The 15,534-nt window shown below is 41.5% G+C and overlaps 1 protein-coding gene across 1 annotated transcript in view; it reads right to left on the bottom strand.

Annotated features, from left to right (window-relative positions):
• LOC145764711 (laminin subunit gamma-1-like) overlaps positions 1-15,534 on the bottom strand; it is a 145,169-nt gene that overhangs the window by 75,080 nt on the left and 54,555 nt on the right. Inside the window, exons 4-5 of the mRNA XM_082576369.1 lie at positions 2,316-2,446; positions 751-917 (exon numbers count right to left, since the gene is read on the bottom strand). Of these exons, the coding sequence (XP_082432495.1) occupies positions 751-917; positions 2,316-2,446 (298 nt within the window). The remainder of the gene's footprint in view (positions 1-750; positions 918-2,315; positions 2,447-15,534) is intronic.

The raw sequence follows: 15,534 nt of genomic DNA, 5'->3' as shown, positions 1-15,534 counted from the left end.
GCTATTAAGTAGTGGGATGCAACGAACGAAACAATAACACAATTTCCGGAGCTGTTTCAAGAGCTGATTGTGTAACATTCTGTAGACATAACACGATTCTGCCTTGCAAAGATTGTGCCTGGTCGTTGACGATTTGGATTTACGCGGCAAGGAAGCGACATGCTATTTGCGCGTGCTAATGTGATGATGTTGGTGTGCCAACGGTACGATGAAATCTTAACATGCGAAGGCAGCTGTTGAGTACAACTGGAATGCTCAATTGAGTAGTTCTGATCAGCGACATGACGTTGTGTTAATTTGTTGGATAGGTAACACGACTGGAATGAACATCACTGATTGTTTCTTATCAAGAGGTTTTTCAGAACGCGTAAAACAATTTAGACGAAAAACATATTATATATTGGTTGATTTTTTCGTTAAATTACTTATCCAATTTCTCACGCCTGACCCTTCAATATAAAACCAGCCTCCCTCCATATTCAACCTACTTTATGGCATAGTGAGGAAAATCAAACGAGATACATAAAATTCACTTTCTGTCTAGTTAAACATTCTGACTAAAGAAACTGTTCATGACTACTTCAGCTTTAATTTTCAATGTGTAATTATGCGGGCCAAAAATCAAAATTTATTTGATTACAAGAAACGCTTTCCTTTTCCAGAATGAGCCCAACAAAAGGAGTTACACTTTAACGACGCTAGACGTTGATTGAGAATTTGGTAGGGACGCGTATGACATTGACAACCCACCTTGGCACTCTGCAGCATCGCCTCTTGTAGCTCTTGCCCATGGACGATCATTGTACAAGTCAGCACATCGCTCACAATCCCTCCCAGCAGTGTTGTGCTGACAACGACATGTTAAAAGGTTTTCAGCAGACAGATAGCATTCCGATGCGTGTCCATTGCAAGCACATCTGAGACGTGAAACAAAAAAGGGTCATGCCAACATCGATAAGAAAAATATACATCCGATATTACGACATATGCAAACTGCAGTAGGCTCTAGCTACAGAAACAGTTTTACGTCTAAAGCCTGGTCTACACTACAAAATATTTTGAGCTGAGCGTGGCTCATTTCTTTGTTTGTTTAACACAAAGCTTCTGTCGGCAACAGCGCCGCCGTCAGCCTGAAAATGTCTGGTCATCGCGAGCTTTTTTTACGCTCTGGAGAGATTCGCTTGACCAAGGTTCTGGCTCAAAATTTAGTTTGAGCTCTGGTCTTGGCATTTTGTGGAAAGGCAGTTTCAGTTTTTTGAAAGCATGGTACTCTGTTTCAGTTAATAGGTTAGTTGGTGTGTGTAGATAAAAATTAAAAGGTTAGATTTAAAAAAAGTCTTACATAGTCTTAATTTGTTACCTTTTCTTTTGTTGAGGGTGGCTGCTCGACTAGAAGACCTTCCAGGTCACTTCGCAGCCACCCGTTGCAGTATCCATACATTCTACAATTCTACATTATCGTTTGTCTTATCCGACTTTCCTGAATATGTGTATTTATACTCGCAACAAAAAATAAATGTCAATCAATAGGCCTACTTAGCTGTTAGTTTGGTTAAGGTGGCACTTCACTAGGCTTTTGGTATGATTAAAGTTGGCCTTCCAGCTAGTATGGTAGATCAAACTATCTTTAGCTGTTGGTCAGGTTCAGGTAGCACTTCACCAGGCTTTTGGTCAAACTTGGGTTGGCCTACCTGCTAGCCTTGCATTGATTGCAGGGTTCAACTCAACAAGTTATAGGATAGCTCTAGGTCTACAATACTATTCTGGATTATTTTCAGTTGACCTATTACACTGTGTCAGCACAATGATGGATAACCAAGCAAAAAGTGACGTTGTTGGCGCTTGAATGCACACGGTCGCAAGATCAAATTTGCCAGTGTAGACAGTTTTTAGTCAGTCGAGGCTGGACAACGCAGGCGTTTGCGCTTTTCGGGCTTGTAGTGTAGACCAGGCTTAACGGCGTGAAAAAGACATTATAAACTTACCTTTTGATGTAACTCCTGAGAGTGAAAGAAAAAGTGGAAACAAAAATAAAATGAACTTTTCATAAAGTTGTCAGTCTAATTGAAACTGACAACTTAGGTGAAGTTACAGCTTCGGTAATTGTAACACATAAGATTCCAATATCTGCATCATTTAGTGATAATAATGATCAAGTTTGAGCGGCAAACAATCCGCATATTTTACGCACCACATTATCAGATCCTGTATAATTTTATCAATGGGAGTGATTCACTGACTACACAAGTTACAAGTAAGCAAAGTCGGTGCAAGGTCTGTACTCTGTATAAGGATAAAACATAAGATTCTCTTACCTTCCCCCAACGGACAAGTCAGAAATTGAATAGTAATAAGATTTTAAAATATTGGGGTCCTGGAAGACCTCGTCTCCGAAAGTATTGATGCGGTTCAATGTTATTCTGATCGCTGTGGCTTTGACCCAGTCCTGTCAACAGAAGAACAAACAAGACTTTAATAAACACTCAAAATCAGTTGTAAAAAAATCAAACATGCTAATCTTTAGTTCTTCTTCTCTCGTGCTGTCGCTATATGTCAGGGCATCCGTTGGTTAGCCACTGCCTGGTGTCGTCATCGATACAAACTAGGCCTTCCATACCATGAGGTGGTCTGTATAGCCGGCAATCCTTGATAATGTGGGCTGCCGTCTGCATTTTACCGCACTCACAAGCAGCACTCTCTGCCCAGCCCCAGCGCAACATGTCTGCACCATAGTTAATCTACCATGAAATCGAAAAGTTTTAAATTGAGGTTGAGGTTAGGCTAGAAATTCCTTGTGATGACAACAAGAGTAAACAGAAAGAACTGAACACTCGAGATTGTTGTACGCAAACATTTACGACGTTCAATACAAGGTTTCTTAAGTTGAAACGAAAAATACGCAACACCTAATCTCGTATCACTCGAGACCAACCGTAAACTTTTATCACTAAAAGCATTTGCGGTTTTGTGTGACCTCATTTTTTGCCTTATTTAAATAGGAATTTTCATTCTCACGCATCATCTCTATCTCATAGCCATACGCGCCGACTTTCGGGGGGTCCGGGGGGCGGCGCCCCCCGTAAATTTATGGTTGAGGGGCAACAAAAATGGCTATTGCAAGTGTTGTTTCAAAGATAAAATACTTTGCGAATCGAATGAGATTTAGATCGTTTAAATGGACTTCAAGAATGCCGAAAACGAAAAACAGTCTACGTTGCTCTTGCCGGCAAAACAGCAGCTGATCGCATGGCTTTCTCTGGAACGTGAATTACTACTGAGCAGTCACACACTGTTTATCTTCCCGCGCGTGAGGAGCAACTTCAAAGTCAAAACGCGTGGTAGCGAAAAAGCGAATGCGAGATTGAATGTTTATTCTCGTTTCAGGAGCTATCCAAACGTCCGATAGATTTTTTGTGACTTCAAACATGAAATCAATTTTAGCAAACCATATCGAGTTGAAACTACGACACAACGAACAATTACGTGAAAACAGCTTAAATAAAAATGGAATTTTCAAAACTGTCATCCGTGTTTTGCTTCAATAAGCACTGTATTGATGTATATATTGTGAAATTATATACATCTCATACACTCACCAATATACACTCCTGCACTGCGGTATTCGATAAAAGACGACAAAGACTTTCCATAAAAAACAGAAGAGAAAACACTTCGCCGTTGTTAACGCTTTGAAGGTAAGTAATTAGCAAAACGAGGTTAATAAAACTGATAGCGGGTTTCCACTCTGCTTGAGATCATGATTTTTTGCGTTTTATTTCAATAACTTTGCCGTCTTGATCGTTGTTATTCACTCGCACGAAAAGAAAATGAATCGGCTTGTTTTCCAACTGTTCCAATTATGAGCTAACAATATCAAAATTTTTACGACTGCATGCGTAGAACTAATCGTTTCAAGCAGCAGTTCTAATAAATTCGGTTTGCGACCTAGGTGTCAATATAAACAAGACACTAAGCTTAATCAAACACTATTTCAATTGAGTAAAATAGCGTTATGGTTATGACGTCATCACCTTTCTCGCCCCCCAAGGTTTTATGAAAAGTCGGCGCCTATGCTCATAGCTTCATAGAACACTTGAGTCTAATTCTATTTGAGAAAGACAGCCAAACAGGCGCGAAAAAAGTGATGAAACTATGAGATGTCTGGGGGTTGTAGGTGTAGCGATGCGAAACTTTACAGAACGCCTTTTTAAAAAAAACAGTAAAGACGTATCTTCAATTAAGTAGAAAACTATTGGAAGACTTTTTGATATCTTGAGATTTGAATGAAGTTAATTCCAATCAATAAATAAGATGTCTAAATGCAACGCAATTGGGGTGGTTGATATTGACACTGCAGCCGTTGTAATGATATTTGTCGTTTATTAATTGTTTAAACGTAGCCTACACAGTACATATATCGCGAGCACAGAAGCAAAGTTTACTGTGCAATGATGACTGAAATATTACAACCTGAGTCTCTTACAACTCAGCAGTTGTGAACTCAGCACATTGCAGTTGAGCAAGTGACAACTGTGCCAGTAACATTTCAGCAAGTGACTGAAATTGGTAAATGATGAACCTAAGCAAGTAAAAACTGACCAAGCCGATACTTGGCATGCAACAAGTCAGCAAATTCAGTTTAGCAAGCGATGATCAGGCAAATTCAATGCTAGATGAAGATTTTATTTGTTGACTTGGGCACTTGGGCAGTAGCTGAAATGTACTTGCTGAGTTGTCGCATGAGTTTGTCCGACCATAGGTCGATTTAACATCTCAGAAAGCAAGTCATTGAAACATCCTTTCAACTTCGTTAAACGTTGATGCGATGTAAAAATAGCAACTTTTACTGGTTGAGACAGTAGTTGCAAATAACGTTTTTTTTTCGATTTTTATACAGTCTTCTTTTGTATGAGAGGTTGTTTTTTGGACTACATTTCACTGGGGACAAATGTCCGGGCATTCTTCGAGCAGCCACTTGATTGTAGAGTCCTCCAGCGTTGACAGGCCAACTGCCCTTGGAGGAGTAAACGTTGGGCAGTAGTAGAGGATGTGATCTGCTGCCTGTTCTTCTGCACCACAGTTGCATGCCGCAGATGTTGATCGGCCCCATTTGTGCATCAAGGAAGCGAAGCGCCCAACACCCGTGCGGAGGCGATTCAACCGTACCCAGGCAGGTTGCCTGAGCTCCTTTCCTGGTGGCATGGGTCCAGCGTCGGGACAAAGGTGTGGAGTCTGGAGGTGTTGTCTGTCCACTCCTCTTGCCAGGTATTGGCGATCCAGGATGAGGCACTGGTGTTGTGCTCCAGCAAGGATTGTGCTTGAGCGACAATGGGGCTTCTCGATTTGAGGCGTTTCTTTATTACCGATCTGGTGATGTAGCCGTAGAGCGCGTGGTGTGGCTCCCGTGACCGGCGAGCCAAGGAGAGTGTGGCAGCGTTGCGGCGAAGCTCAGCAGGGGCGATGCCTGAAAGAACTGGTAAAAACTGAGCAGGTGTAGGTTTCAGGCATCCCGATACAATACGCAAGGCGTCGTTGATGGGTTTGTCGAGCAATTGAGTATGAGCACTACGACACCATACAGGGGCGCAGTACTCCGCGGTGGAATGGACAAAAGCCAGGGTATTGGTGCGCAGAGTTGTTGGTGTCGCACCCCAGCTCGTACCTGCCAGTCGACGAATAAGGGCAACGCGGGATGTTACTTTCTTGCGAAGTAATTCCAAGTGGTGTCGGTACGTGAGAGTCCTGTCCAAACTAACACCAAGATAGATTGGTGTGGGGTTAAAGGGCAGAATGTTTCCATCGATGTTGATGGTCAGCTCACGCTTTGCTTCCTTATTGTTTAGATGGAAAGCGGTCGACACCGTTTTAGATTTACTGAGCTTGAGTCTCCACTTGTGGAGGAAGTCGGACATCTTAGCCATATCTTGAGTTAGGGTCCTTTTCAGTGGAGACCATTCCGAAGCGTTATGCACCATGGCCAGGTCGTCGGCATAGGCATACAGCTTAGATGTTGTTGGTGGAAAGTCATGGACATAGGCGCCAACTTTTCAAAAGGCCTTGGGGGGGGGGCGAGAAAGGTGATGACGTCATAACCACAACGCTATTTTACTCAATTAACATAGTCTTTGATTAAGCTTAGTGTCTTGTTTATATTGACACCTAGGTCGCAAACCGAATTTATTGGAACCGCTGCTTGAAACGATTAGTTTTACTTTTACGGATGCAGTACGCCTAGTCGTAAAAATTTTGATATTGTTAGCTCATAATTGGAACAGTTGGAAAACAAGCCGATTCATTTTCTTTTCGTGCGAGTGAATAACAAAGACCAGTGAAGTGAAGTTATCGAAATAAAACGCAAAAAATCATAATCTCAACTATTCTCAAGCAGAGTAGAAACCCGCTATCAGTTTTAATAACCTCGTTTCGCTCGTTTTGCTAATTACTTACCTTTAAAGCGTTAACAACGACGAATTGTTTTCTCTTTTGTTTTTTATCGAAAGTTTTAATAAGTTAGTCTTTTATCGAATGACCGTATGGAGATGTTAGCAAGTGATTTTCACCTCAAAAAGACAGGTTGGTTCAATTTATACACGGGACAAGCTGTTGTCTCCAGCTCTGCAATTTACAAAATGAACGCATTTTTGCTGCAGAAAAATCATTGCCGACGTAGCTTACGGAGTGTATTTGCAGTGATTCAAACTCAATTTTCAAATTTAATGATTTCTTGCCAACTTTATGCACTTGTTTAGCAATATATGCAACGCTCACGAGACAAAACAGCAGAAAGAGCTGTTTCAAGAGATCAATTTTTCTATTTTTGCGTGTAGGATATAATCGTTGATGATGATGGCGTATGAGCGATCTTTCCAGGCTAGATTGGAAAGCAGGAAATCTTCAGCCACTCAGCAGTCTCGTCGTCCAGGACCCTCAGACCATGCGCACCGTGTGGAGGCCGGTGGATTAGGCAGTGATGGATGACATGGTCTGCAGTCTGTTCAGTGGCACCACACTCGCATTCTGATGAAGGAGCCAGGCCCCACTTGTGCATTTCCGAACGAAAGCGGCCAACGCCAGTTCGCAGGCGGTTAAGCCTGACCCACGCAAGCCTTGCGAGGGACATCCCTGGTGGACGGGGATCGGCGTCGGGTATGAAGTCACGGAGCGTGGAGGTGTGATTTTGCCACTCCGTGTTCCACATATGGTTCGTCCAGTGTGCCGCACTTAAACCAAGTTCTTCTGCGTTCTTAAGTAGTTGTTGTGCGGCAGGCACAAAGGGGCGTCTTGATTTCAGCCGCTGCTTTATAGGTGGTGGTCTCTTGAATGCTGCATGGAGGAGATGGTCGGGGTCCAAAGCGCGGCGGGCGAGAGAAATCGTGGCTCCTTTACGGCGTAGCTCAGCGGGTTGGATGCCTGCTAGGATGGGTAGGCAGTCCGTTGGAGTGGGACGCAGGCATCCAGTCACAGTACGCAGTGCGTCGTTGATGGCGGTATCAATCTGGTGGGTGTGAGAACTACGACACCAGACCGGCGCGCAGTACTCAGCGGTGGAATGAACAAGGGCTAGGGTAGCTGTACGAAGAGTTTTAGCACCAGCTCCCCAGCCGGAACCAATCGTTCTTATTACGTAACATTTAGAGATGTACCGATATATCGGTATCGGTGATATCGGCCATTTTTTGAGTATCGGTATCGGCAAAATTTGGCCGATACTGTGGCCGATACTAAACACGTAAAAAAAGGCGTTTGCTGCGGATTTTCTACAGAAGCAAAGTTATAACTTTTTAAAGTAGTAACTATAACGTCACATTGATGTAGAAAAATAACAACCTGTTCAAATTTTTGATACGTCACACTCCCATGACTTCTTGAGCGCACCTTTTAACATTGGTTGCTTACAGTGATTCTTTCACTTACAAAACGTTTTGTTTCAGCAGTTTTGCGTTGTTCGATTCTTAAGTTGTATAAGGAGACTCAATTTCTCCAATATTTATCATTTGTGTTTCTTTTTTACTCTCAGCAGAGTAGGCCTATAAAACTTGTAAAAGTTTTTCATCCATACAACGTCATGAATTAAATTATATCTCAAATCGGCAGAATGACGTGACATTATCTAAACGTAACAGAAATAGCAAGAGCAAGTATCACTATAAAAAAAAAATGTGACGCAAATCGGCAACATCAAAAGACATAGATGTTTTCTTTGACTTGTCAGCAGCAAGTGGTGATAACTGTGGCTGTGGGAGTTCGTTGCGCAATGCGCAGCCTACTTACTCTGACATTGTTTAAGCTTGATGAGTTTATTACAACGAAAGGTGGAAATTAATCCACAAACTGATAGAACCAGCTTCCTAAAAACAACCAAGTTACCTGGGTTTTTTAAACGTTTAGCAACGTAAAAACGATGCAAAATTATACATTTTTGGTACCTGGGTAGTCTTGGCCTGGCAAAAGCTTCTCAACCAAACGACAAGCGCCCTTAGGGGTAGGAACTTTAACATACTGATATCGAATTGAACGAACCCGAACCACGAACCATCAGATGTTAGATTGTCCGTCCAATTGTGACCATTTCAGCATTCAGCCAGAGAGTTGATTATTAGCCTACTTTAAACTTTTTTTGGTAATTACACAACAAACAAGAGCAATAGCAGTAGTGGGAAGTTGCATTTTTCCTTTGTTCCGAGAAACGCAACCTTGATGACGTCATGAACAGCGTAGCTTCTGACTGGTTGATGGTTCCGTTCGTGGTTCAATGGGATATCAGTATGTTAAAGTGCCTATCGCCCTTAGGTTGCACATTACATGTCGAATAGTTTTTGTACGACTACACAAATGACTTGGTTTACATTTTACATCTTATTATCAATTATGATAGCCTATTTGCAGAGTTTGGGCAAACTCTTCATTAATCTTTCAGAAACCCCAATTATGATGTAATGTTTCTTCCCTTATAGCCCAGTCCTCAATCACGGTGGCCTTTCATTACTAAAACCTACTATTATGACACAACATTGAGTTGGGATTGGATTCTTGAATCTTCAAGTGCCAAGGACTTCCAAATCCGTCCACTGTCACTCATAATGACGTAATATTGTCCTTTTAGCACCTAATGTTGCCCATTTGAAGTTTCCCTTGCTGCTCTATAAATTTCCAAAGTTGGTTGGTTTTGTGGCGTATTTTGGAGTTTATTTATTTTAAGCGCCAAACTTGAACACAACCAATTTTGAATTTTGGGGAATTTTTGGTTTTAGACTAATTTGTCAATGTGTAAGTCGCGGTGGTGCCACCGCTTGTGTTTTAACACAAGATCTTGTGGTTTTACTTTTGATCTTGTGCTCTTGTGCTTTAAGTTTTATCTTATTTGCATAAAACTATTAAAAAAAGCTTTGAATTGGCATAATATGCCAATTCCAAGCTTTTTTTAATAGTTTTATGCAAATAAGGTAAAGCTATAGCATTTGATATAATTACTTGCAAATACCAAAATTGCTTCTTTTTGTAACACTAAAGTATCGGCCAAACATCGGTATCGGCCTAAAAAAGTGATATCGGTATCGATATCGGTCAAAATATTGGTATCGGTACATCTCTAGTAACATTCCATGATCGTTGAAGTCGATGTCAAACCTTAGCGGCCGCATAAAACAATGGTTGGCTAGGTGATAATAGCGGTAATAAACGTCGTTAATGCAGGCAATATTTGCGACCAAGACCATTAAAACGCCTTTTCTTCTATCGGTTTTCGATTTAATTCTTACACATTGTGAACAAAACAATGCGTTCTGTTAAATCATAATTGATCTCACAGCGTGAAGACCTCGTTGAAACTAGCGCGTCTAATTTAGCTGGTTTACTTAATATTGCCCTGAGTAGTTATATATGTGACTATTCCAGCAGCGTAAGTAACTCTACAATCTACTTTGAAATTTCCTCATAGTATGTTGCCAATACTTAGATGAACCATCGAATGGTAGTGTCGGAAGCTATTCGACTTATACGCGGGAGAAGGAAATATCACAGATTTTCAGCTCAAAAGTAGGGGTTCGACCTATACTCGAGTACTATAGGCAGGGTTACCATACCGTCCTTATTTCTAAGATTTGTCCTTATTTTGAAGGGTCAGGTCTTAGAAAACTTAAATGTCCTTATTTCTAAGAAATGTCCTTATTTTCGACTTGAGTCCTTATTTTGTCTTATTTTCAACAATTACAGAACTTCGATCGTTATCTTCTGGTATCCGGTGTTGCATAATATTTTAAAATTAGTCTAATTAGTTTCTTCTAGTCATCAGATTCTTCAGCGCCAAAGTTGGAGTGCGAGTGCGTCTTCTTGATCTGCAATCGATGCCAGGCGAGACCTCGGCACAGATCACGAACTTTATTCTCTCCTATATTCCAGTGAATGGCTTAGATATGAAACAAACAGCTGTCATCCTTTTGTGCCGATAATGCACCAGTGAATTTTGGAGGATCGCAGCATAGTAGAAAAAAAACGTCTTCTCAAAGAGCAAACATTGCATCTGATCCCAGTCGGCTACCCTGCTCATATTTTGCGTAATGCAGCAGAGAAAGGATCAGAGCGCCTCACACTTGACATAGAAACAATCGTACTAAAGATTGGCAGCCACTTCAAAAGCCAAACTGGTAGAACGATGAGGCTCAACCTCAAGCATTTCTGTGAGGAGCTTGATAGCAACTACTCGACTCTACCAACACACACGCCGACTTGATAGACCACACTTGATGCTGTACTCGAGCAAATGATAGTTCTTTGTGAACCACTCAAAGCACATTTTCTTTCACTGAAACATCCACCAAGAATATTAGAGGATTTCTTTAAATCAGAAGAGTCACTGATCATCTTATCATTCCTCCATAGCGCTTTCTTGCTCTTCAATAAACCACTGTTACTCCTGCAAAAGTCAACTGCATTGTTTCCATAACTGGCAGATTTAATGGAATTTTTCAAGATCAAAATATTGCAACGCCAGTGTTCAGGGTTTTTCGGAGCAACAACAGACGAACTACTAAGAAGAGTCGATGAAGAGCATGCTAAGGTTCTCAAAGTGAGCTTCCAGGAGTTCTACACGATTACTTTGGAATATATCAACAAGTGGTATCGATTTGAGAAGCATCCAACGCACATCAACTGGACCCCGCTGAAAGATCAAGCAATCGAGTACGATGAAGTCAAGGGGTTGGCGAAGCAAGTTGATCCAGTAATGGCAATGAAAGATGAGTTGTTCGATGAGGTCTCGGCTGTTAACGCTCTGCTCAAGAAGATTCCAGATGATGTGGTCAGCAAGGATGAACCTGAGGTCAAGTGGATGAAGATCTTTACCGGAAACTACCCTTTTCCGCTGCTCTACTTGCTGGTTAGCATCATTTTCTCCTTTCTGGCAGCAATGCGTTTGTGGAAAGAGTGTTCTCTCTTGTTTCGGCGCAGTGGACCAAGGAAAGAAACAGACTTAGTGAAATGACAGTCAAATCCCAGCTACAAGTAAAGGTAAACCTAGACCTGAGCTGCCGTGAGATCCATGAAGCAATTTCTAATAACAAGGAGTTGCTGGAGCAGATTGTTTCTGGCAAAAAGTATGGAATGTGATATGACACTCCTCGTATAAATACAAACTATGTCCAAAAACCTTTCTTTAAATGCTAATCTAATTTTTCGGTTGTCCTTATTTTTGGGTCCATGTCGATGGCAACCCTGACTATAGGCTACACGGTAGTGCAGGAGTGTATATTGAATTGATAAGTGTATGAGATGTATATATTTTCACAATATTTACATCAATTTAGTGCCTATTGAAGCAAAACGCGGATGACAGTTTTGAAAAATGCATCTTTTCTTTAAGTTGTATTCACGTAATTGTTCGTTGTGTCGTAGTTTTAACTCGACAAAGTTTGCTAAAATCGATTTCATGTTTGAAGTCACCAAAAATCCAACGGACGTTTGGATAACTCGTGAAATGAGAATAAACATTCAACCTCGCATTTGCTACCACGCATTTTGACTTTGAAGTTACTCCTCACGCGCGGGAAGATAAGCAGTGTGTGACTGTGAGCGTGCATGCCGTGCGCATCTCAGTAGTAATTCACGTTCCAGAGAAAGCCATGCGATGAGCTGCTGTTTTGCGGGCAAGAGCAACGTAGGCTGTTTTTCGCTTTCGGCATTCTTTAAACACCACTTGTAATAGCCATTTTTGTTGCACCTCAACCATAAATTTACGGAGGGCGCCGCCCCCCGGCCCCCCTGGAAGTCGGCGCGTATAGTCATGGATGTAAACATTAAAAAGGAGTGGAGCTAGGACAGATCCCTGGGGAACACCGTTCTTGAGGCGTCTTGGCCTGCTTCTTCGTCCGCGTCCGGTGGTGAGGGTAAAACTGCGGTTGTAGACAAGCTCCATCACACAGTATTGTCATGTATGATGATGGCTATCCCTCGTCTTCGAGGATGATGGCCTTCGCAATAAATTAAAAGCTAACGGTGAGTTCTTAAATGGCTAATTAGTCCAATTTTAGCTTTAAAAGTTCGGTTACATTTGGTACATTTAAGATCCTTTGGGAGAGTTGGTTGTGGGTGTAATTGTCGTTCTTTTCTTTGCATTCTTTTTTCTTGTAACCTTTTAGATCTGCTCTTCTCAAACGTGGCAACACCTTTCTGAGTGGCAGATCTCCAAAGCAGCCTATCCTCTGCGGTTTCCTCCCAGTTTGTATAATTGATGTTACACATTTTAAGATTACTCTTCAGTGAGTCTTTATACCGCTTCTTTTGTCCACCTACCGAACGCTTACCCTTAGCCAATTCCGAGTAAAACATTTGCTTAGGGAGACGCTGATCTGGCATTCGCACTACATGCCCGCACCATCTGAGTTGATTTCGAATAATGCGGGACTCAATGCTTGTTGTTTCAGCCTCTTCTAGCACGTTCAAATTTGTTCTTTTCTCTTCCCAGCTGATATTCAGAATTTTGCGCACGCAGCGTTGTTGGAATCTTTCAAGAGTTTTAATATGGTTTCGGTAGGTGGTCCAGGTCACGGAAGCATATAGTAGTGTTGTGATAACCACTGCATTGTAGACGGTGAGCTTTGTACTTTTTCGTATGTATGGTTGTCAAATATTCGTGAGCGAAGTTTTCCAACAGCAGTGCTAGCACGATGTTGTATTTCATCCTGAAGGTCAGCGCTGTCTGAAATTTCACTTCCGAAGGTAGCAGAAGTGTTTCACATTTTTTAAAGGTGTACCATCGAGAAGGATTTCTGGCAGAGCACTAGTACGATCTTTAAGAAGTGGTTGAAAGAGGACCTGAGTCTTGTTAATATTGACGCTAAGTCCAAGCCTCTTGTATGCTTGATGGAAAGCATTCAGAATCTGCTGTAGGTGGTTTTCACTCAGTGCTGCTACACAGTTATCATCGGCATATTGAAATTCCATGATACTCCGTGTTGTAGTCTTTGATTTACTTTTAAGGCGGGCGAGGTTAAAGAGCTTTCCATCCATGCGGTAAGATATGTCAATGCCAGATGGAAGGTCATGGTGGACTATTTCGAAGATAGATGCAATAAAAATTACAAAAAGAGTTGGTGCTACTACGCAGCCCTGTTTCACTTCAGAGTTAACCAGGAAAGGTTCAGAACTGTTGTTGCTGGTCTGTACTCTGGCAAACATACCATCATGAATTATTTGTCGTATCCAGGCTTACACCAGGTGGTTGAAGATTTAGATTAAGTGGACGGGAAGGTAAGGAAGCCAATCTTCGTGTCCACCTTCAGGCATGCCTTTAAGTTTGGCAGGATCATCATGAAGAAGACGCAGAATACGAAGAAATTTGTCTGGACATCCGTATTTCGAAAGTACATCCCACAGGATATCTCTTGAGACGCGGTCGAAGGCCTTAGATAGGTCAATAAACGCCATGTACAGTGGTTGATGTTGTTCACGACACTTTTCTTGCAATTGTCTGAGGGAAAATATCATGTCTGTGGTGCTACGCGATGGCCTGAAGCCAGCCTGAAATTCAGGAAGGATCTTCTCGGATATCAGTTTGAGGCGATTGTTCAAAATACGTGCTAAAATCTTGCCAGCAGTTGCTAACAGAGAGATCCCACGATAATTTCCACACTCTGATCGATTACCTTTGAGCTTGTATATGGTGATGATATTAGCATCTTTGAAATCACATGGAACAATTTCATTTGTCCAGATTTTGATTAGCAGTTGATGAAGGTTATGTTGGATTAAACTGCCACCTACTTTGTAAATCTCTGCTGGGATTCCATCAGGGCCCGCTGTTTTGTTGTTTTTCATGGCCATGATGGCAGTTTTGACCTCTCCGAGAGATGGTGTCTGAGAAAGAGAGTCTTCTTGTGTCATGTTGGGAATGATGTCAATCACGCATTTGTCAATGGATGTAAACATTAAAAAGGAGTGGAGCTAGGACAGATCTCTGGGGAACACCGTTCTTGAGGCGTCTTGGCCTGCTTCTTCGTCCGCGTCCGGTGGTGAGGGTAAAACTGCGGTTGTAGACAAGCTCCATTACACAGTATTGTCATGTATACACAGTACATAGTATTACACTCCTTTATACAGTACTGTTGACAAACTCAAAACATCCAGTTTGTAAACGTTCGAAGTTATATCTCTCTGTTAAACCGTCACAGAGCAAAGTTTGATTAGTCTAAATGCCGCGCTGACATTTCAATTGACGTTTGCAAGATCTAATCATGGGGAGAAAGCAACTCCCAAAGGCCTTTTAACAGTAAACTGCTGACGAAGGGCAGAAAATGCAATCTACATCGTAAGAGAGCTGATGGCTTATTTACAGACGTTGAATCAATGCCAAAATAATATAAATAATGTGACATGAGGTAGAATAACATACGACTGCTTCACATGATTGTTGTAAACATTTTCTTTGTGAACACGATGACCAGTCACATGCCAAATTGTCTATTTCGACCTGATACGTCAAGACATCATTCATTTTATGTGGTAAAACCAACTTTTTGGTTTTAACAACTAATAAACATCAAGTCGTTTGCTTGATTTCAAGGATTTGCTGATGTTTTGAATAGCAAATAGGCAAAATCAGAGAATACCCAATAATTATTCAATGTAGATGTAAGATAACATTTTATTTTTCAGCAAGAAAATATTTTAAAAACGAGACTAAAACTTGTGACTTTGTTCTAGGAGAAAATCCCTACTCAAGATGCTTGAATAAAGTTTTGCAAATAAGTGCTCTGAGATCGAGTTGGAAAAAAGGATTTAGTGTTTGGAACCGAAATGAATTAGATTCAGATGACCAATCCCACTCGCCGCGCTCTGGACCCCGACCATTCCCTCCATGCAACATTCAAGCGACCACCACCTATAAAGCAGAGGCTAAAATCATGACGCCCCTTTGCGCCTGCCGCACAACAACTACTTAAAGTAGGGGGGTATGTTAAAATTAAAAAAATCTCAGTACCCCCCAAAATTGTGCCACTGGGTGTAAAAAAATATGTTATGAAAAAATTTTTGGGTTGCTCC

This window comes from Aplidium turbinatum, chromosome 2 (genome assembly GCF_918807975.1).
Source record: "Aplidium turbinatum chromosome 2, kaAplTurb1.1, whole genome shotgun sequence".
In the NCBI taxonomy this organism is placed as follows: Eukaryota; Metazoa; Chordata; class Ascidiacea; order Aplousobranchia; family Polyclinidae; genus Aplidium; species Aplidium turbinatum.
The sequence above is the reverse complement of the archived record's forward strand: the minus strand, read 5'-3'. Positions and strand labels throughout refer to the sequence as shown.